The sequence below is a fragment of the Cyanistes caeruleus genome, chromosome Z (assembly GCF_971803275.1).
Source record: "Cyanistes caeruleus chromosome Z, bCyaCae1.hap1.1, whole genome shotgun sequence".
Classification (NCBI taxonomy): Eukaryota; Metazoa; Chordata; class Aves; order Passeriformes; family Paridae; genus Cyanistes; species Cyanistes caeruleus.
Window position 1 is genome coordinate 22,096,003 of NC_141732.1, and position 20,723 is coordinate 22,116,725.

The following is a 20,723-nucleotide window of genomic DNA, read 5'->3' on the forward strand; positions in this document are numbered from 1 at the left end:
CCGGGGGCGGCTGCAGAGGCTCCTCGCACCGCCCGCTGCTGCTGCCCCTCCGGAGCCCGCGCCAAGCGGGGAAGGTCGGGCCGGCGGGCGTCTGTCGCTCCGGTATCCCCGGCGGGGGAAATAGGAGAAGCGGCTATTGCTGCCGGGCGGAAAGCATCTCTCTCGCTCTGCCAAGGGAGCGCGGCCTGCCGCTGCCTCCGTTACTTACACGTTGGCTTGAAAATATACATCTAAAAGCTCTACTGGAAAGCAAAACAAGACACACGGCTATTTAAAACACACAGAAGATTGCTGCTGGAGATTGCCTACAAACAGACTGCCCGTTGAAAGTGCTGTTTCTTGAAAGCCAGTGCACTCTGCAGGAACAGTTAGGGCTGCTGTAACCATTAGGACTCAGAATGACACCCAGAAACACATGAATAGGACAAGAGACCGTGTTAACACAACAGACTGTCCCTGTGCTCCTCAGCCTATCCAACCTATATACTGGCAGCAGAGCAAGCAGATGCCACACCAGCCGTCTTCCTTCCACTTCAGCTGTTAATTCAATGTTTATTAGTCGTGAATTCTGGCAACAGAAATCACTATACACTATAGAACAGTGTTTTAAGAAAATACATCTATTCTTTTTTAAAAAGGAATGAGTTCAGCTCTTTAGGCCTGCCTTATGATTGTGGAAGTAAGCAGCCCGGCGGTGTTGGCTGCTCTAGCTCTGAGGCTTGAAGGTGCTAGCAACACCAGCAGCTTGTGGTTTCCCTTACAGTAACACTGGGGGTGTTTTAGCACACCTGCTTTCTCTTCCCTCTCCCTGACCTGTACATGAAAATACAGGTATGACAAAAAGAAGCACCATTAATAAAGTAGATACAGCTTGAGAGGCTGAGTGAATTTCTGGCTTCACTGCAGTAGGGAATACTTTCCCAGTTTTAAATGAGGCTGGAATCTAGCACACTGGAGTGAAACACAAATCAATGCACTGAATGGGTACATTTTCATCCATCACTCCAGAACCTCTCCTGGCACACAGAAAGCAGACCTTGCCTTATCAGTATTTTGTAAAGTACTGTTGCTATGTGTGTGTTTGTGTGTGTGTGTGAGAGAGAAAACTGCAAGGATTTCAAGACTTTTTAAGGTCTGAAAGAACCTAAGTCTATCCCTAATCTCTTAAACACAACCCTGATCTCAGCACTGCCACTGATCTCAGCAGCCATGCCCAGTCTTCCAGGGCCAAATGCAGGTAATGAACAAACACATCACATTCCTTGGTAACTTTTTCAAAATCACAAGTAAGAATGACTTCTTAATGAAATTTGCCTCTGGTCTTTTTTACCTATTGGTTTGTATTCTCAAAAGACTGAATGGGAAAGTAGCACCTTTATTCAGTAGTTACCTGAGTAGTCTTGTACAGCACCATTAAAACTGCTGTAGGTTACAAAGAGTTAGAATTACTGTGAAATATTCTGTCATTTATTTCAAAGGCAGAATTCACATTCTTTTGGCAGCTGTTGGAAGCACCGCCCAAAAGAATAAAACATCTCTCAAGAATAAGTTGCAAGGATCACGATAATGGGTTGTGAAATGAAGAGTGAGGTAAGTTTTCAAGTATTTTTTGTCTTACTCTGATATTCACAGGATCTGACAGAAACTAATTTCCAGCAACTATATTTCTCTGCTTATTTGTACACCTGTGCTTGAAAGTATTTTCCCTGGTATTTAAATCCAGGGAAAGAAATACCTTATAATACCTAAATAGTTATACCACTGCCATTAATCCCTGACACCTTAGTACTTTGATTCCTTGGCAACAATGTTGATGAGATCATTAGTTAAAATACTGCTATTAAAGGTAAAAGGACATTTTATATCTACCTCTATTACAAGTAAGGGATCAGGCTGGATCTACATACTACCGTTTCCAACTGTGGCTGTTTATTACAGTTTATACTTTTCATTTGTTCTTGTTCAAGTGTTTACAGCTTTTAATTTGGAATTGTTCAACATACTTTTTGATCCCCAAAACTTCTACAGGAGGTGACTACTTAACTGCCTGAACACCATTAGGAACAATATTTATGTCTCTCCAACTTGAGCTTTTGTTTATGCCCTGTTGACAGAAATGGCACAAGGGTCTGAGCACATACAGCAGTTAACTGTCACTGAAAATTCAATATAAAAAAGAGAACATTGAAATCCACACAGCATGGAAATTGTTTTTACATTCTCAGTTGTGATTCTGCACAAGGAGACTGCAGGATTTTATACACTTTTATTGCTGGAAATAATACACCTGCAAAAATTAACTATTACATGTATTTCTCAAGTATCCTATTAAAAACTTGTCTTGGAGAATAGGAGTTTGGGCTTCAACCACAAAAACTCTGCTTTATATACAAATGCTGAAGTACTCCACTCCCAGAATTATAAGAAAATCAAGCAATCATTTGACATTACATCTAACTCCAACAGACACTTGACAGCTGAAGTGCTCAAGCACTTATTGGCATGTCATCTCCTACTGGGGTGCAGCTCACAAGGTTTCTCTCATGCTTTATTGAGGAAAATCTTCAAGTCAAATGTTCAATGGAATTATCAAACTGCAGCATTAGAGATTTTGCACCATCTACTGGGCCTGTAAATGTAGCTTGTGACAGTACTTTATTTTACATCTTGTAACTCCAAATAAAAATTGTGAGCTATTTGAAGGTGGGATCCAAAGTGTCTGAATGACCAGACTCTTGTGGCAAACTATGCTGTGTCTCTTGGTCTGTTAGCCTGGCCAGGTGATAGCACTTCAACACCATAATGAATACAAACACTTCCTCCTCCAGACAGAATGATTTGCAGCCCTTTTACTAAGTCACCTCTTTGTTAAGTCTCTGTTCACATAAGTTTCTGCTATTTGTAGAGGGCTCTAAAGAGAAAATCCAGATCTGCAGTTGTTGTGGAAGTTTTGAGACTACATGACTTCATGTAGATGTGAATCAGTGTATCAGTGCAGCTGCTCCTCAGTCATATAACCTGTGAGATTGATCACTCAGTACGTGAAACTGCTGCATGCACAGTGATTCTCAAAAAAAGCTTGAGAACAAACTGTATCAAACATCACAGTTGAACACCAGACTAAAAACAGGCAGTAAAACATGAGTGAAATGCAGACACCACATACAAAATCATGGCATACACTGAAAACACCACCAACTACTAAATGGCATGAGCATTGCTGAAGGTAAAAACACTCCAAACAATGCAGTGAAGAGCTGTGTGGCATTAAACCACACAGCACAGAAAGGACTCTTGGAAGAATCAGTCTGATCCATTTTTGGTGGGACATTGGTACACCATGTGTGTGCTATAAATAAATACAAAATATTGAAATTTTCCTCTACAAGAAAGACACTTAAAAATAAATTTGTAGTTTTTTTTCAATTTATGATACTTATATGAGAAAGCCAAAGTGCTGGCTAGCCTCTGCATTAGGAATATTACCGTGTAGTCTTGCTTGGAGATCTTTTTTCTTTCTTTGAGGTTTCCCATTAAGAGCTCTTTAGGGTTATTAGTTCTGTTACCAAACAGAGTTCAAGGGAAACATCTTTATCCACTTTAAATCACATACCCATTTTTAAAATTGGAACATGTTAACTTAAACAATTTTTTTTAAGGTTAGGTTCTCAGTTCAATTGTATTTTAAGTCTACATTGTGTCTGTCTAACTGATAGGTACACAATAGATAAATAATTTACATGTGGAATCAGTGCATGGAAAGATACAGAGGAAGGACTCCAAGACTCCCGCACTTCAAAAAATGAAAATAAATGCTCATCATCTGCTTTTAATAAAGAAAGCTATTGATTGAACCAAGACACACAGCTAGTACTTCACCACCATCTATAATCTGCATACTTAACAAAAAATGTTGCTGAATGTGGCTATTGATAGGAATTTAGAGCCTATCAATTTAGTAATTTACAGATGACTGCATGGAAGCAATGCAAGGGAATATTTTTTAAAAGTTTCTAGATTGCTCCTGAAGTTTGGAGACCATGTCTTTGCTCCTGAAGTTCTCATTGTGCACAGAAGGGATCAAATCTCACCTGAAATTTCACCTGTGTACCTAGCAACAAGAATCCCAAGGACTGATCCCCGGGAGAGGGGCCAGCTTGCAAAGAACCAATTACATCAATGTTATTTACTTTCTGAACTCCCTAACATGCTGGTCACATTCAAAGTGCCCACCAGAAATGGTACCTTGCCAGCTCCTGAACAGGCCAAAATCTGTGCCAGCAACTGTTCTAACAACCAACTGTACAGATGACTGAGCTACAGTGTCCCAGAAAATTTCCTGGCACTACCAAGTTTAGTGACACAGATGTAGTGTGACAGGCATAACATTAAGCCTTTAACATACTCATTTTGGTCTCAGCCAAAAATGCGATTCAACTTTTTTTAACCACCTATTTTAGGATGAAACAATCTTTCAATTAGCTTTTGTTGCTCTAACTCTTACTAAAAGAGGCATCTGACATCTCACAGCATTGTGGCTATTAAAGCAAGAGCAAAGCATGGATTTTTAAGACATTTAGCCTTGGAAGCATATTAAATATAGTACTAACAAAACTGAAGCATGGTCTCTGCAAATAAATAACGTATTTTACGTGTTTTCTTGTCAAGTGCTTTTCTTCTCTTGATGATCCAATAAAAAACAAGGTTGAAAACTCTTATTTTTTAATGCACACTGAATTTTATACTGTCGTGTAACAGTAATAATCCTCATGAAAAACCCTGGAGTTAAAGGAATTGTTGCTCCCCCTTTTTTTTCCTCAATCCCAAGATGAAGATGTTGTAGTATTATAATACCTTGAATAACCTTTGTATAATATCCCTGAAGAGTAACTGAGACTTCAGGGTAATAAAGAATGATGTAAGCCAAAAAGTTGTGCAAACAGGCAGAATTTGACTTGCGAAATGAGCATGAACAGCAACAACAGGTAAACATAAACTGCTTTGGAGTTGGAAGGAGTTTGAAAAATGGATGTATGGATTTCCAACACCTCCACATGAATTTACTGTGTATCAGCACATTCAAGATTAAGTTGTGGGGATAATTATCATAGACATAGCTTCCATTAAGGTTTTAACAGTAGTTTTCCAAGACCTGGAAATGACGGCAATTGCTCAGTATGCACATAGGTGGCACAACTATGTATTTTATCATTTCACTCTTGAGGTAACTTTAGTTTCATTTAGCTCCTTCAGGTTTCCATGGGCATTTAGGACTAGTTCAAGCTACCAACTACAAATCTAGCACTAATGGTAGTCCCTAAACCATTATAGTAATTCAGAAAAATAGTGCCTCACAGTTTAAAGGGTTTGCATCTTGTGATTATTAACTTGAAACAGGGTAACTGAATTTTGCATAGCATTATTTTTTAGTATCAGGATGTTGTGAAGTACTAGGTCTTTCATAAAAACAGTGTAATGACTTCCCTTTCCAATACTTCTCAGTCTGAGAATTTTTTTCAATTTGCCTTTTCTGTTAATTCAATTACATTAAATCAAGTGAATTAAACTACGTTACAAATATTGGCAGTTCAGTATAGTGTATCAGTATAGTAAAATATTGGTTGAACACAATACTCTAAATAAATCTAGACTTTTTTTTTGTTTGTTTGTTTATTTTGTACAACTCTCACTGATCTGTCCAAGAGTCAGCTCTTACTTTCATACCCTTTTTCTCCCACTCTAGCAACAGAAGTCACTTAAATGACACAGTCACCACTTTTGGTCAAGGCACACCAAATGCAGACAACACAGCTCATGTTATAGTTGGGCTTCTGATGTTTCCAATTTACTGGAAATCTTCTTCTCAAAGAGATAAGCATTTCAGGATCATCTCTGATTTTAAAAGCTGTAACTGTCCCTTTTTAAAATAGGAGATTTAACATGTCTTTTGCAAATTCTACAAACAATGTACTGGGAACCACTTATTTGTTCACCTGACAAATCATCTACTTGACACATTTGCAGTCTAGTTTGTTACTTAAGAATATGAACAAAGAAAATTTTCTGCCACCTAAAGGTCACACTTTAGCTCCAGACACAAAGAGTCCATGGTCCTTAAAGAGCTACCAGAGGTAAGTACTAACCACCTCCCTGATGGAAGTGAAGTGGTGAAAGGGGAGGAAGGGGCAAAAAGGAGGACTTCTCCCTGTAAAGAAGGTACAGAAGTGTCGTATGGGAATTAGCAGAACTGGAGCTGGCAGTCATAAAAAGTAACAGAATAAAGGCAACCACTTAGGAGCAGTGAGGAAACAGAAAGCAAGGGCTAGATCAGGTAAGTACTTACTGTATACTAATAAACTAGAGGCCAGAAAAATTACTTGAGGTTGGAGAAAAATTAAGAGCAGAAAAATGCTGAAGCAAACAATAACAAGTAAGTATTGTTCAGGGAACAAGTGGCATCTTAGATTAATGAATGATTCAAAGCTTCATGGTTCGTTTATCCAGGTCCAAAAATGCATGTGGTAAAGAAGGAAATCCAGACCATTACTGTGGTTTTTAGATTATTGGATCATCACATTTTGAGGAATTGAGGCAAACTATTTTTTAAATTCAATTTCAGAGGATAAAAAATATTTAGATTCAGCATGACATTCTATAATTAGTTGGCAGATAGAACGACCTACAGTTCTTCTTCAAGATCTTAATGTGCTTTTACTTTTTAAAATCAAAACACAACACCCCCAATACATACACACACACCCCACAACCTTCTTGCATCACTTCTGAAAAGCACATTTGCAGTTTATCAGTAGTTTCATTTGTTAAGATCAAGTGAGGTGAAAGGCACCAATAGAACATTCTTTAAAGTGAACCAGACTAGTAGCTTATCTTAGGTAAACAACTGTCACACGGGAGAACAAACAACTTATATTTGTAAGGCCAGCATGTGGACATACCACAAAAAAGATTGAAAAAACCCTCGATAAAACTGTGCAAATAACTTTGTCCTTGTGTACCCTCTAGTGGCTGCCCAGGCTGTGCTGGCCCCACAGTAACTAAGCAGGAAATTTCCTCAACCAGACAAAGTAAGAGTGCTTCCCTCTGTAACAGCTCTTCTAAATAGATGAAGATTCATGAGATTAGGGTTCTGAGCAGGCAAAAGTATGGATTATTTGGAATTTTAAGTTTACAACAAATTCTGCCTTGTTAGTTTACTTAAGTGAACCCAAGTTTTCCACTGATACATCAAGCAGATGATACATCACGCAGCAAGATACATCAAGCAGCAAGATACATCAAGCTATTCACATAGCAATCATTCAGGGCACCTACCTGCATAACTGTGGAATATGTGCATGCTGCACACAAACTGCAGCAACGTCAGTAAATTAAACTGGGTATTTCTCTTCCAGAAGTCCTCTGAAGTGGCAAAAAAATCCAGTACACAGGTTGCAGACACTAGCTAAGAGCCATTTCTGTATGGAATGACAGTTCAAATTGAAAAAACCTGCTTTAAACTAGAACTGGCTGTTTCAGCTGTATGTGCTGAACTGGATTATGTCAGAGAGAAAAACTGTCATCCAGCATAAGAACATTCTGCAAGCATACAACTAATGTTTAATTTGTTTCATCTTAAACAAACATAAAAGACTGTACAACAGACATTTCAAGTAACTCCACTAAAAATCTCCACCCCTCACACCCAAACTCCCAATACATAAAAGCAAAGGTCAGCACCCTACTCAAGGTACCAAGTTCTCTCCATAATGAAAAAAAACTCAACTCAATCCTCACTGCTATGATTTGGTAAAAGAATATAAACTGCATTCTACACAGCTAGTGAAACATGAAAATTAACAACAGTCAAAAAGAGAATATACAGACTTTTTAGCACCTCATATCTACTTCTTCATGAAGTCTAGATGCTACAGCTAGTCACATCATTCAATTAAAGATGCAAGTCATTAAATAGCATCAGCAGAAACACCTTAAAAGCTGCTAAGTGTTGACCCTTCAAAAAAATCACTACAAAATTTGTGCACGAGGGAAGTATTCTGAGACTTCTGATACTGTGCCATTATAAACGAGGCACTCACATTGCCAACATAATGAAGGCAAAGGGTAATTAGACTATATACCCATTCCTATATATTACACAAAAAAAATCAAAATACTGTCTTGAAATGATATGAGATAAAGCACATTCAAGATGAAAATTTCAAAAAGGACACAACACACAACACCTCAGAAGTAAATGGAATCCCAGGCTACATGTACAACAGACATTACTTTTAATAAAAAGGTTCTCATATCTTCAGTACAGCATATAATCAGTGCTGTCCAGTCAGTCCTGCAGACAACTGAAATAGTTTCCCTTCAGATACAGCAATTAAGTAGCCAGCAGCGAAAGTGCTGGCTCTACCCTGCATGGCAAATACAGGTGTTTTTCCTGCACCCCAAAGGTACATCCGAAAAAAAGCCTGATCATATAGCATAGCCAGCTCTTTGTGTATGCTATTCACCTGCATCATATGTTCATAGGCAGCAATGCAAAAATCCCTCTTTCTGTGTGTTTATAACTTGAATTTAAGTTAGTCCTTTCTCCATTTTTGAGGAGAGCACCTGACCAACTGTGTTGCCAGTCATTCATCCCCAAGCCTGAGTTTTGCAATAATGCAGTACCAGCTTGCCATCACTTCCAAAACACTGCAAGAAAAACAAAAAACAAAAGCTGTTAAAATTATTCATTGGCTAGCATATACGTGAAGCAAAACAAAAAGTCTTCCCATCAGATAAATGTGTCACGGAATATTGCCATGAGAAAGCTCCCCATTAAAATGAGAGGCGTGACAACACACTGAAAATAAAGGGATACATTTCCAAAGGCTGTGTGAACTCTTTGGATCACATTCGTACAGATCTGTGAATATCAACTACACTGCAGTAAATGCAAACTATTAATGCTAGGAGAAGTAACAGAGTTCAAGTGCCTGAGGTGTGCTGGAAAATCCTGCTAAATACATTTGGAAAGGATATTTAAGATGAAAGTTACCTCATAGAGGGTCCCCACTTCTTGGTCTGGAGATGGAGCAAAAGACTGATTAACATATATGAACTGCAAGAAAATGAGAGAGGAGATGGAGATCTCACTGGAAACACAGAAGAAACATTCTGCAGTCAAAAGTTCTATTATAATCTTTAAGCATATAACAGAATACAACCAGCTACTACCACCTCCACTTCAGAATGGAGGGGCAACATGACCACGAGGAGTCACCTGTCACTCTGTCTGGCCAGCCAGACCAAACCAAAGTAAGCGTGCTGACTTCCTTTTCCTGCAAGCTGACCTGTTATTCTCCCATACAGCAGCACAAAGTGAACTCACTGGTTTAGCTCTTGCTCTTATTTCACTCTAACCACTCACAGTATTCCAGATTTGCTCAGTTATGGCCATCACAGAAATTAGAAACATCTTGTTCTATTTTGAAGTCATCCTTCTCACTTCTTGCTCCAAAAAATGCAATTACACACATAATATCTAATCCACAAAGACAAAGAGGTCCTTGGGATCTGCCATGTGAGGCAGCAGTGGGTACTGAGGTACCACATGCTATTTCCAAATAAAAGATATAAAATTCCTAGGTCTTTTTTCTTGAAGTCTAGCCTTAGGCTTCAGCCACACTGGAAGGCTATGTGCTCCCATTTTTTTTTGTCCAGAGATAATCATATGATTGTCACTAAATCAAAATGTTGAGAATGTCCTTAGTTAATATCAGACTTACCAATCTTCTTTGAGATATTAAACCACGCAAAAGCAGACCCTTCATGATTTCCAGGTGAATGAGAAGGCCAGTGCATTTATGCCTATATATTTAAATAAGATCCTCCAAACCAAGAACAGAATGGATTCAGCTACAATTTAGTTGACTACTCTAATGAGTATTGCTTTAACTGTGTATCTTAAATAAAAATTTTGGATGTTGTAAAACAATGGATGTTGAGAGTTCACTGCAGAGCAACAAAATCAGTGCAATTGTATTTCTAGCTCTGCCAGTGTTATCACGAGGCCACTTTGGCTAGTCACTTCCGCAGGAAGGAACCCATAAATAACATCAGCAATCTGCTCCCCAAGGGCAAACACTTCCCAACTACCCATTTTAAAAGTAAAATCAGTTCTATGACAGTAATTAAATTACTTTAGATGTGAGCTCTAAAGGAAACAGACACTCAGATTCAGAAAGCAGATCCCAAAAATTCTGGTCTGTTTTTCAAATACTAGGGTTCCATACCCAGTTCCTCCAGGTAGCTAGTGGCTAGGAATGTTTCCTTTTGGCTGCCCAGGGTGCCCACAGCTCTGCCTGGCAGAGAAATATAGAAAGAAATACAGACACTGCAGAAATTCCAAAGATCAGTGCCGAGCACACCGCTCTGCTACAGCTCGCTCAATATCACATCCTGAGGTCCACTTGGAATAGTTCTCTCCAAGTTTCATACAGGCAGCTGTAGCTTTGCAGGGTTGACAGCGGGGACCCAGCCCGCAGCCCCCCGCCCGGTGCTCGCCCGTACCAGCTGTTCGGAGGCCATCAGCTTGAGGAACTTCTTGATGAAGTCCACGAGGCCCTGGATGGTCCGGGTCCGCTCCACCGCCCATTTCTTGGTCCTCATGATGGGGGTGTCGCCCACAGCCTTCAGCAGCACATCAACTGCGGGAAACAGCGTGTCACAGAGGGCCCGCCCCCCGTCGCTCATTGGCCCACACCGTCCGTCCCCGCCGCCCATTGGCCGCCTCGCCTGCTCGTCACCACGCCCGCCCCCACGGGCCTGCGGAGGCCTCTCGTCCCATTACTTTTCTTTTTAGCGTCGCCCGCGGGCTCCTCGGTGCCTGGCGACCCGGCCGGGGGCGGGCCTGGTTCGGGGGGGCCCGTCGCGGCCCCGCCCTCCGAGGTCTCCTCTCCGCCGTCGCTCCGGCCGGTGCTCTGCACCGTGGCGGGCGGCAGCTGCTCCTCGAGCTCCGCCATAATGCCGGTGCTGCGCGGGCCGCGGGAAGTGACGCCAAGCGAGGGGCGGTCTCCTCTCCGCGAAGCATTTTGTCCCTCGTGGGACACCGCCTTCCCGTCACGTGACACCCCAGCAGCGTCACGTGCGGCACGAGCCGTCCCAGCGGTCACGTGGTGCGCGCGCCCGGCCGCCACCGGCCCGAGAGCGGGACGGGGGTGGGCAGAGGGAGGGAGGGCGAGAGGAAGAGGAAGGAAAGAGAAGAGGAAAAGGAAGAGGACGGGGACACAGCTCGTCAGGCTGCCGCCGTCAGTCCCCGCCGCCGCCCCACCATGATCAAAGCCATCCTTATCTTCAACAATCACGGCAAGCCGCGGCTCTCCAAGTTCTACCAGCGCTATGTACGGACGGGCCGGGGCTCGGCGGGGCGGGCGGGGGCCGTGCGATGGCCGGGCGGCGGGGTTGTACGCGAGGGCCCCCGGCCTGGCCCTGCCGGCTGCGCCGGGGCCAGGGCACCGCTGTGGGAAAAGGGGTGGTGCTGAGACCGTGTACGTGAGGCTTCGAAGAAAGTCGATGTTGTTTTCGCTGGGATTTGCTTTTTAGGAGCTCCGAAGGTGAAGGAGGGAGGGAAACTTGTCCAGCGGCAGGCTTGGCTCTCCCGAGTTGTCGTGTGGACGGGCTGCTCTCAGCTCCGCTGTCCGGCTCGGTGCTGCGTGTCTGTGCTACGGCAGGGCTGGCAGAGTGGGGCAGATGAGTTCTTAAGCAGAACCTTTTATTTTGGAAAGTTATAGGGTGCTATGAAATAGCAGTTGACATGAAAACGTAGCGAAGTAGAAAAGAGCATTCTTTTACATGGTAGGACGCAAGCAGCAAAGCAGCTCTGAGAATGCAGCAGAAGCGTTCAATCTGAATGAAAAGTGCAGTGGAAACTCGTGATTTAGTTCAAGGATAAGAGATTTTAAGATAATGTTTTGAACGTAGTCTATTTCCCAGCAGATCTGCTGGGGTCTGCTTGGGCATTAAAATACGAGGAAACGATTGGTATTTCTTAAAGTTATTTAAGCTAATAACTTTTTCTAGCAGTGCAGTTATTTGGATTTGTGTCCCGTTTCTTGCAGTTCTGGCTATTACAGGACTCAGAGCTCATTGGAAGGGATGTACCTTACTTGCACACCTCAGAGCAGAAATGATGACTCTGACACTGTAGTTTGCACAGCCAGGTTTTGAATTAGACGAGTGTAAGTGATACAGCTCCTTCTTATGTGTGACTGAAAGGGGAAGGAGAGGAGCAAATGGCCAGAGGATACCAGATTTTTCTTGTAAAATCGTTCTGATGTACTAGTTTCATAACAGGACTTGCAACAAATTCTCAATGCTTAATGTAGGGTAACATGTTTATATAAACAGAATGCTTTGAACTTTTGAAAATGTGAATAGCAAATTAAACTAAGAAACTTTCTGCTGCACAGAAACAGGTGCATTTGTATAGACTGTATTTTTATGTATGATATCAATAACACCGATTTGTTTGTAGACCTTTTTAAGCTTATGCATTCTTTAGTGTCAATTGAAGCAGTACTGGAGGCAAATCTCTCAGCTTTTTTCTACGAGGGGATGCATGTCCTGTTTTCTAGAGAGATTAATTTTTTTCAGATCTGTGAAGGAGGTATTTATTTCTTTCATAATACTAATGCTTATAAAATGGGTCTGACTTTTAGCTGATATATATGAGAATGGAAACTGCATAAAATGAAGTTAATAATATTTTGCAGTTAGGTAGAAAATGAATCATTTATGGCTATTAAAATATATGTCATCATTTTGTCTTTCAGAATATAGACCTGTGGCCATAATTTCAAAGTTAAAAATTAAGTTTCTGAAGCGCCAGAAGAATTTATTCTCAGAAGTGGTGCTTCTGATCTGCTAAGAGTTAAGGTTATAGCCTAGGAGAACCTGCTGCTCATGGTGCCCTTGTATTTTAAGCGGTGTCTGGAAGTGTTACATATTGTGGGATTTGTAGCTTCCCTAATACCTTCAAGCTTTCAGGACTTCATTTTACTCATTGTTTATGGGTAAAACTAGTTTCAAAGCATGCCTGTAGCTGTTTAGGCTACATTGACAATAAAAAAAAATCAAGCTACTTGAGAACACTTCTGGTTTACTTAAAAAAAACTATTTTTAGGTTAATTTTTTTTACAGAAGTTCCTTTAAAAGATCACTTTTCCGCATTTCTCAGTAACACCTTCTTCTGCAACTTGTAAATGATGGCCTTTTGTGTTGAAATGACACAAGTGTTAGATGTTAACTGGTGGATTTGAGGCTTCAGAAGTAGGTAGTTTGAGGGTGCTGATATGCTTAAAGTTTTACAATCTTGTGTGCTGTGCACTGTCAGTGCTTTTTAACAAAGTGTATTTTCTTTCACAGAGTGAAGACACGCAGCAACAAATTATCAGAGAAACTTTCCATTTAGTATCGAAACGTGATGAAAATGTCTGTAATTTTCTAGAAGGAGGACTGTAAGTATCAAGTTTGAAATAAATGCCCAATACTGACTTTCAAGTATTAGTACTTCTGATACTACAGTTTTTCACAGCTATTATATAAATGCCATGTCATTTGAGATTTGTTGACACACAAGGAATTATATTCTGCACCAGGTGTACATATTCTTCACTAATGAATCATAGCTTATATGTACCAAAATGTCTTAGGCTATAATTTTATTTTTTTTTACATCCTTGTGGCACAAGATGTGTGAAATGGTCACAGTGCCGTATCTTGTGCCATGATTGTTTCAGATACAAAGATGGGGAAGGAACAGGCATATGTTGTTTTGCGATAATCAAGCTAAAGATTTCTGGTCACATTTTAAGAGGCATTGGCATTTTCTGTACCCACTGAATCACAGAATATTCTGAAGGGACCCACAAGGTCTCTGAAGTGAATGGCCCATACAGGAATCCACAGCCCAGCTTTGGTGTTTTTACCACCATGCTCTGACCAACTGAGAAAAATCTCTAGAAAATCAGTAGAAAAAATCTGTAGAAAAATCAGTAGTAGAAAATTAAATACTTTGGAGCTGTTATTTGGCTTGAACTCCTAAAATTTGAGCAGACAGCCTTTTTATCAGGATTTGCACTTGCTGTATGAACTAGGAAGAAAAAAAATAGGTTTTAAAAGTGCTATTACAGTTTCGACCAAGATATTTTATTAATAAAGGAAAAACAGGGTAGGAGGAAAGCGAGGCTTATGTGTCTCTGTAATACACAAAGTAGTATTTTTTGCACCTTCATTGTTTTTGAACGTCATCTTGCTTTAGCTGAAGAAATTCTGAAATGGAGATGTGTTTGAAGAATTTATTAGCCATCAAGAGTTAATAGTTAAAAAGCCACTTTCTAGAAGAACAGGTTGGAAATGATGGAATGAGCTCATGATCTCCAGTCTATGACATAGAGATTGTTATAGTCTGTTAAATATTATATTTATGGGAATTTCTGGTTAGTGAAAGTTGGTCTGCTAACAGCTAGATTCTCTGTGTACAGAGTCAATTAAATGCTTAGCTGTACCGTATCAGCTAGGATGTCTTATTTCCTCATCAAAATGATTCTGGATTCCTTTCATTACTGTTTTTTAAATTTAAATTATTCTTTTCTGACTCCTGAACTGGTGATTCTATCATTAGGTACTTGGAGATGATCTCAGGTTGGGAACATTCTAGCTTGAATTCTGTAAGTGAAAGGCAGAAGATATTTGGAGCTTTTTAAAAAATCACAGCTGCTTAACAAGAATAAACTGAGACAGAGAACACAATCCTACTACTCGGTGGAATTTTTTTCAGTATTTTTTTTTTCAGGACAGGGTTCTCTTTATAGTTTGTGTTTTATCCAAAGGCCTCAACAGTTTATGTGTAGAACTATGTGTACTTCAAGTATGAAGTATCTGAAAGAATTGGATAAATAGATCACAAAAGAAGAAACCTTAATTGCCATGTCTTTCCACTGTCCTATTTGCTCATTATAGTGTTTTCTGATAAATGCAATTCCTACTCTTCAGAAACAAAGGGTTCCTCTTCCCTACCCCCATTCCTGCTCTCTGCAAAGCATTAATGCAGAGCACAATGCTTAAGCAGAAGTGACCTTAAAAGTTTGTTTGTTTGTCTGTTTGTTTGTTTGTTTATTTATTTATTTATTTGTTGTGTATTCCTACCCTGTGACAAATACAGAAACTAAAGGGATGAGTTATAGTGCACCAAATGGGTGATTCAGTTATGGTCCAGAATTAAGGGAAAATTGCTATAGTCATGTCCATGTAGGTTCAACCTAAAAAATATTTTTGTTTCTGTAAGAACAGTTGTTTTATAACTCAAAGCAAATGTCAGTGATCTAATGTAGATCTCCTGTGCTTTATGTGCCGTTTTTTGGAAAGCCATAGCAGAAGAGTGGAAGAAGCTACCTCTTTAGACTCTTCTCATTCAGTGCCATGATTAGTGAGTCCTAATGTGAGCTTCTGTGACTGTAACATTGCATCATAAACTATTGCTTGAAGTATGGTCCTACTTCTCAAGATATCATGAGTGTTAGCATGATTGTTACATGTTCTTGGTTATTAAATGGATCATAAACCTAATTTAAGGCTTTTTCTGTAATCCAAATGCCATTCTTCATTACAGTTTTTTTTCCTCCTGATGCTCCTCCGAGAAGGTGAGGGAAGGATTCATAGATATACACCGTTAATCTGTAAAGCAGATTAATCCCTGTGCAGTGCCTTCCTGCTAGTGTGGAATGGAAGTACATTTAATATCTGCTTTTTTGTGATCTGTTTGAATAGATTTTAATAAAAAGCTGTGCAGGTTGATGTAATTTTTATCCATATGGATAACAATAACTTTTTCTTGTGTGGTAAATGTAAATTGGTCTGTCTTGTTACTTAATTTTCCATTGGAATTATATCACAAAATAGAAGTTGCAGTATAGTTGGATTTGGGAGAACTCCAGCTGTTAATAGTAAGCCTCCTATTAACTGGAATAACTGAGGATTTGCTAAGCTTATCCTGAGATACTACCTAAGCTTTCCTTGTTTTATTTCCTCTTTAGATTAATAGGTGGATCCGATAACAAACTAATTTATCGACACTATGCCACCTTGTATTTTGTCTTCTGTGTGGATTCCTCAGAAAGTGAGCTTGGTATTTTAGACCTCATACAAGTAAGTTCTTTTTGCTGCTTTGTGGGTTTTTTTGTTTTTGTTTTTTATTTATTTTTATTCTAAATAACTGTAATTCCAACTTTGAAGTATCTTAGAAATTAAACATTTTGCTTGCATTTTTTTGGAAGTATTTGGAAGGTTGATTTTATACTGTGAACATACTGAAAAATGCTGAGTATTATTTTCAGATTGTTTGTAGTTTTCTGGACTGTCTTTGAAATAGTCATTTATCAAGTTGACAGGAAAGTGAGGAAACTATGTGGAGCCTCCTGAACAAAAACTATTTTTTATTTTAGCTTTTCGAGACCTCTTTTGGCTGCAGGTAATAATGGCAAAGTTCAAACATTGGCTGTACAAATGTAGATTATGAGAACTTCGACAGGCAATGCTCTGTATGTGTATATATATATTTTTATGTATATTAATATATACCCAGACTCACACACACATGCATGTGTGTATATCTGTATTCACTATAAATATATAAATACATAAATATGTCCAAAACATCTTTGGATTAAATTTTCCTTGTGGCTTATGATCTTTTGACAGGTATGCCTTAAAAAAGAAGGGCAAATGCTCCCCTAGGTATGTGTTCTGCACCAGGGAAATTGGGATGAGTAGGGTGGGGATTGGTCAGGAGGGAGAAGATCCTTAAGCCTAGGTTCTTTATCTCAGTAAGAAAGGCTCAACAGCACAAATGGTTTGATAAGATAACTGCTTAATAGAGCAGAGTAAGAAGATGAATGTAGATGGTAAATCTTAAACCCCTTCAGGTGCTGGCCACCTTTATGTAACACCCAATGGAGACCAGATGGATTTTCCCACAGTGCGCAGGGCAGAGCAGATCCTATGGAGAGAAGCTCTTCTTTTTTTGATTCTTTGAGCTGTTATATAATTTCCTCACAGGAAAACAACTTTTGCTGAAGAATATTTTCAGGAGAACTTCCTACTGCAATTTGAGGTCATGGTTAGGCCATGCAGGTGGCATGTTCACTGGTACCATGTGGGAGCTGCTTGCTGGCTCCTCTCTTGCAGTGAGCTGGCTGAGTTTATCCCTTAGCCAAGGAATTTCTGCAGCACAGGACAGTCCTCTGTGTCTCTTCAGGTTGTGTTATGTGGATGACTAACCCCTAAACATGCAACAGTCTCTTGGTCAGAATCAGTACAATCCATTCCTACAGTTCATTTTTGCCAAGGACATCATAGGTTATAGATTATATTAAGAAGATCCAGGCTGCTCAGCCCAGTAGAGCAGACAGGGCCTGTTCAAGATCACTGACTTCTCAAATATAATGTCTTCTGCAAGGCTTCCAGGTATGATTTCCTTCCAACACAGGGACCCATCAGGATCATTGGGTTCAGCTCCTGACCTTGCCCAGGACACCCCAAGAATCATGCCATGTACCTTAAAGCATTTTTCAAATGCTTCTCAAACTCAGGCAGGCTTGGTGCTGTGACCAGTATTTAAACTGCTAAATATGTCATTGTCAACCTAGTAACAAATATCATGTCTGGTAAGATGAACACTCCTAGGTCAAGAGGCCTCTGACTAAATCAGTGATTTTTTTCAACTTTAAACTTGCAAATAAGCAATTTCACTGATGATCATTATTTTCAAACAGAAAATAGTTTCACACCATGAAGTGATTTATGTCATTCCGTAAAATGGATCTCATATATGTATATTTACATATACTTATAAAACAGTAAGTATAACTTACTGTTAGGCCTTTCAAAAGCTTGCACATCAAGAGAATTGATTTATTGCATAAGTAAAATCTGTCCTGAGACATGGGACTGTATCAGTTATTTCACTGTAGAAGCACTGTGAGTCTCTAAAGCCCTACAATTCCCTGCAGACCTTTCATGAAGCTGCACAGCTTCCCACAGACACCTCCTGCTGTTCAGAACAGTTGTTCCAGTGCTGCTCTTCTGGACAGTAGATCCAGAAGAGTGCCTGCATGGGTAGCAGGGAAGGAAACTCTTCTTCTGGATTCTTACATCATCTTTGGTCATGGAACATTCTGCAATATCTGAACAGTGCAGCATTAACAAGGTACACAGTAGCTGTACTTGTTCATAGCAGTTTGTTGTACAGGGTTGCTTAGTTGCCTGTTGCATAGTGTGTCTACTTACTTGGAAGTGCCAAAGTATTTATGAACAGAGGAAAGAAGTATATTCACATAGACAGTGCTACCTAAATAGTAATTTCAGGTGTTGAAGCACATTTCTTGAGCTTACTACTACTCATAATTATACAGCCCCCGAAAGTTTTTGAAGTACAGAATTTAAGCGTTTCTCTAAAATGTTTTGCTTCTTGTACCAAAAATATTTCAATAGATTTTAATCTCCTAGTCTTTCTATTTCACATTTTTTCCAAAAATGCCTTAGTGTGTAATTACATGTCAACATAACTGTTTAGAGGAAACTGAAATAATAAAAACGCTATTTCCATCTGTAGAAATACTTTGGTTTTCTGACCTGTCTGATTTTTTTTTATAAATCATACGTTCTCACCACGGTACCTACAGCTGTTGAGAATTCCAATTTTTCTTAATCATTGCAGTTCAACCATTTGATTGTAGTATAGAGTATTAGAGATTAATATTCAATATTTGATATTAATTAATATTAAATGTTAAGAGTCTAGAGATTAATTAAATCTTTTTAATTTCTAGACAGGCTTAGAAGAAGGATCTGTTTAATCTTCTTAGCAGTAGCAGTCAGAATTAAATGGATCTTTTACTGAAAGAGGGCTCTCAGAAAGTTTATTACTTGTCAGTCCCACATGCAGTGTAGACTAACAATATATTCACACACATATTTAATTGAGAAGATAAGCTTTATTTTTTCCTGAAAAGTAGTGAACCATTTTTCTACATCTTTTTTTATTGTAGTTCAGGGATAATACAGGTAAGAGTAAGACATCTGGACTTTGTTAGGAGTCACACATATAATGAATTGTCTAAGCAAGTGGATATGTAAGGGACCAGTTTATGATGGAAAGTAAACTGGTGAAATTAACCTAGAACTCAGTATAGCAACTTCGAGATTTTTGTCATACAAACTGAATAAATATATAGGAGATTAGATTATGTATGGCATTCTGCAGTTCTTTCCGGCAGAAAGTTTTTGTTGTGATCCTTAGGATACTTTCAGGAATGCTACTTATCTCCCCATGAGATCCAGAGCTGTTTCACAGGTTAGTCTTGACCCAGGCTTAATGAATATGCTATATGTATTACAAATCCTAGACCCTGCCTGGGGTTTGATACCATCTTCAGCTTGGATTTCTTTGTTTGAACATCTAAGACAAATTCAGATTATTTATTTTTGACCATTTTCTTCCCTTTTTTTTTCTAAATGTAAACACCAGTTTCTTTTTATTATATTTGCTTACTTGGATTAGGAGATTGATCAGTATCTGCAGTGCTTAGGTTTTACAGTCTTCTGGATACAAAAAATTCTTGTCATGCTGTTTTAGTATCTTTGTGTTAGCCTGTGAAGCATAAGGTTTTAGTGGATGGAAGGAAAATACCTGGGAAAACGCAACTAGCTGCAGACTGCCATAAAGAAGAAATGTGTGTTTACAGTGGTACATTAACTATCCTATGGACATTAGAGCCCTGTGTCAGCTCTAAGAATTTGTGAGTGTCTTGGCCCATTGCTGTACTTCAAAAACATGAGTCAGCAAGCAGCGGAGTTTGTGAGGTCAGTCTTCTATGGGAAATTCAATAGAGCCTTTCAGTGTAATGGTGTTCAGTGAGATGCACGTGGGAAGCAGCGCAGCTTATGTAACACGTTCTCCTCAGTTCTTAACAATAAAGTATCCTGACCAGAGATGCTTTTGTGCTAATGAAATAGAAAACGGAGAGGCATATGACGGGGATAAGAGCTCTTCATGGGCAGATTGAATTACTTCTGTCCTCAGTTTTACCATTGCTGTTTGGTATGCTAAGGAAGAAGAAGGGGATAATCTTGGTATGAGTAACTCTTGTTGTTTTTAGTTCATCTTTTGTACCTTCTTTTGTTCGTATTTGACATTATCCATGCTCAGATACATTTAATTGTTTAGATGTTCTGAGTTTTCTGCTGCCCTTGTTATTTTCCTCCAAATGTATGATATATTCCTTTTTTGTTTTATTTGTTTGTTTTAAAAATAAGCCCTTCATTGTAATGGTTTAATGTTTTGACATATGGCTGAGTAGAGGGGGCTCCTGGCTTGCAAATATTCAATAAAAATTTAGTATTTTGTTTCATATAATTTATGCTGCCAGTGTGCATCTGTCTTTATTAAAGCATATTTCTTACAAAAGAAAGGATAGGGGTTTTCCTTTTTTTTTTCATGTTTTCTGTTTATATACATGGAGTTGTGCATGTTTTTTTCTTTTTACCATAAAAGATAGTAATTTCAAAAATGAAGCACAAGGGGGAGCTAGTAATTAATTGTGCATGCACCCTTATTTTCCTGCTATATCACTAATTTATTTATGTTTACTCTTTCAGTAACATCACAAAAT

The 20,723-nt window shown here is 39.3% G+C and overlaps 2 protein-coding genes across 5 annotated transcripts in view; one reads left to right on the top strand and one right to left on the bottom strand.

Moving 5' to 3' along the window:
- Positions 1–8,274: 8,274 nt before the first annotated feature.
- Positions 8,275–11,109, bottom strand: ATG12 (autophagy related 12). Its single transcript, XM_086868493.1, has 4 exons — positions 10,847–11,109; positions 10,567–10,703; positions 9,053–9,115; positions 8,275–8,706 (listed from the first exon to the last, which is right to left on the bottom strand). The coding sequence occupies exons 1-4, from the start codon at positions 11,016–11,018 to the stop codon at positions 8,647–8,649; spliced, it is 432 nt and encodes a 143-aa protein (XP_086724619.1). The 5' UTR covers positions 11,019–11,109; the 3' UTR covers positions 8,275–8,646.
- Positions 11,110–11,177: 68 nt separating this feature from the next.
- Positions 11,178–20,723, top strand: part of AP3S1 (adaptor related protein complex 3 subunit sigma 1) — a 46,021-nt gene continuing 36,475 nt past the window's right edge. For all 4 annotated transcript variants that reach the window (XR_015280711.1, XM_086868490.1, XM_086868492.1 and 1 more), the window contains exons 1-3: positions 11,178–11,396; positions 13,420–13,511; positions 16,089–16,200. Coding sequence is in view for 3 of the 4 variants with exons in the window: in XM_086868490.1 (XP_086724616.1) it covers positions 11,328–11,396; positions 13,420–13,511; positions 16,089–16,200 (273 nt within the window). In the remaining variant the exon portion in view is untranslated. The remainder of the gene's footprint in view (positions 11,397–13,419; positions 13,512–16,088; positions 16,201–20,723) is intronic.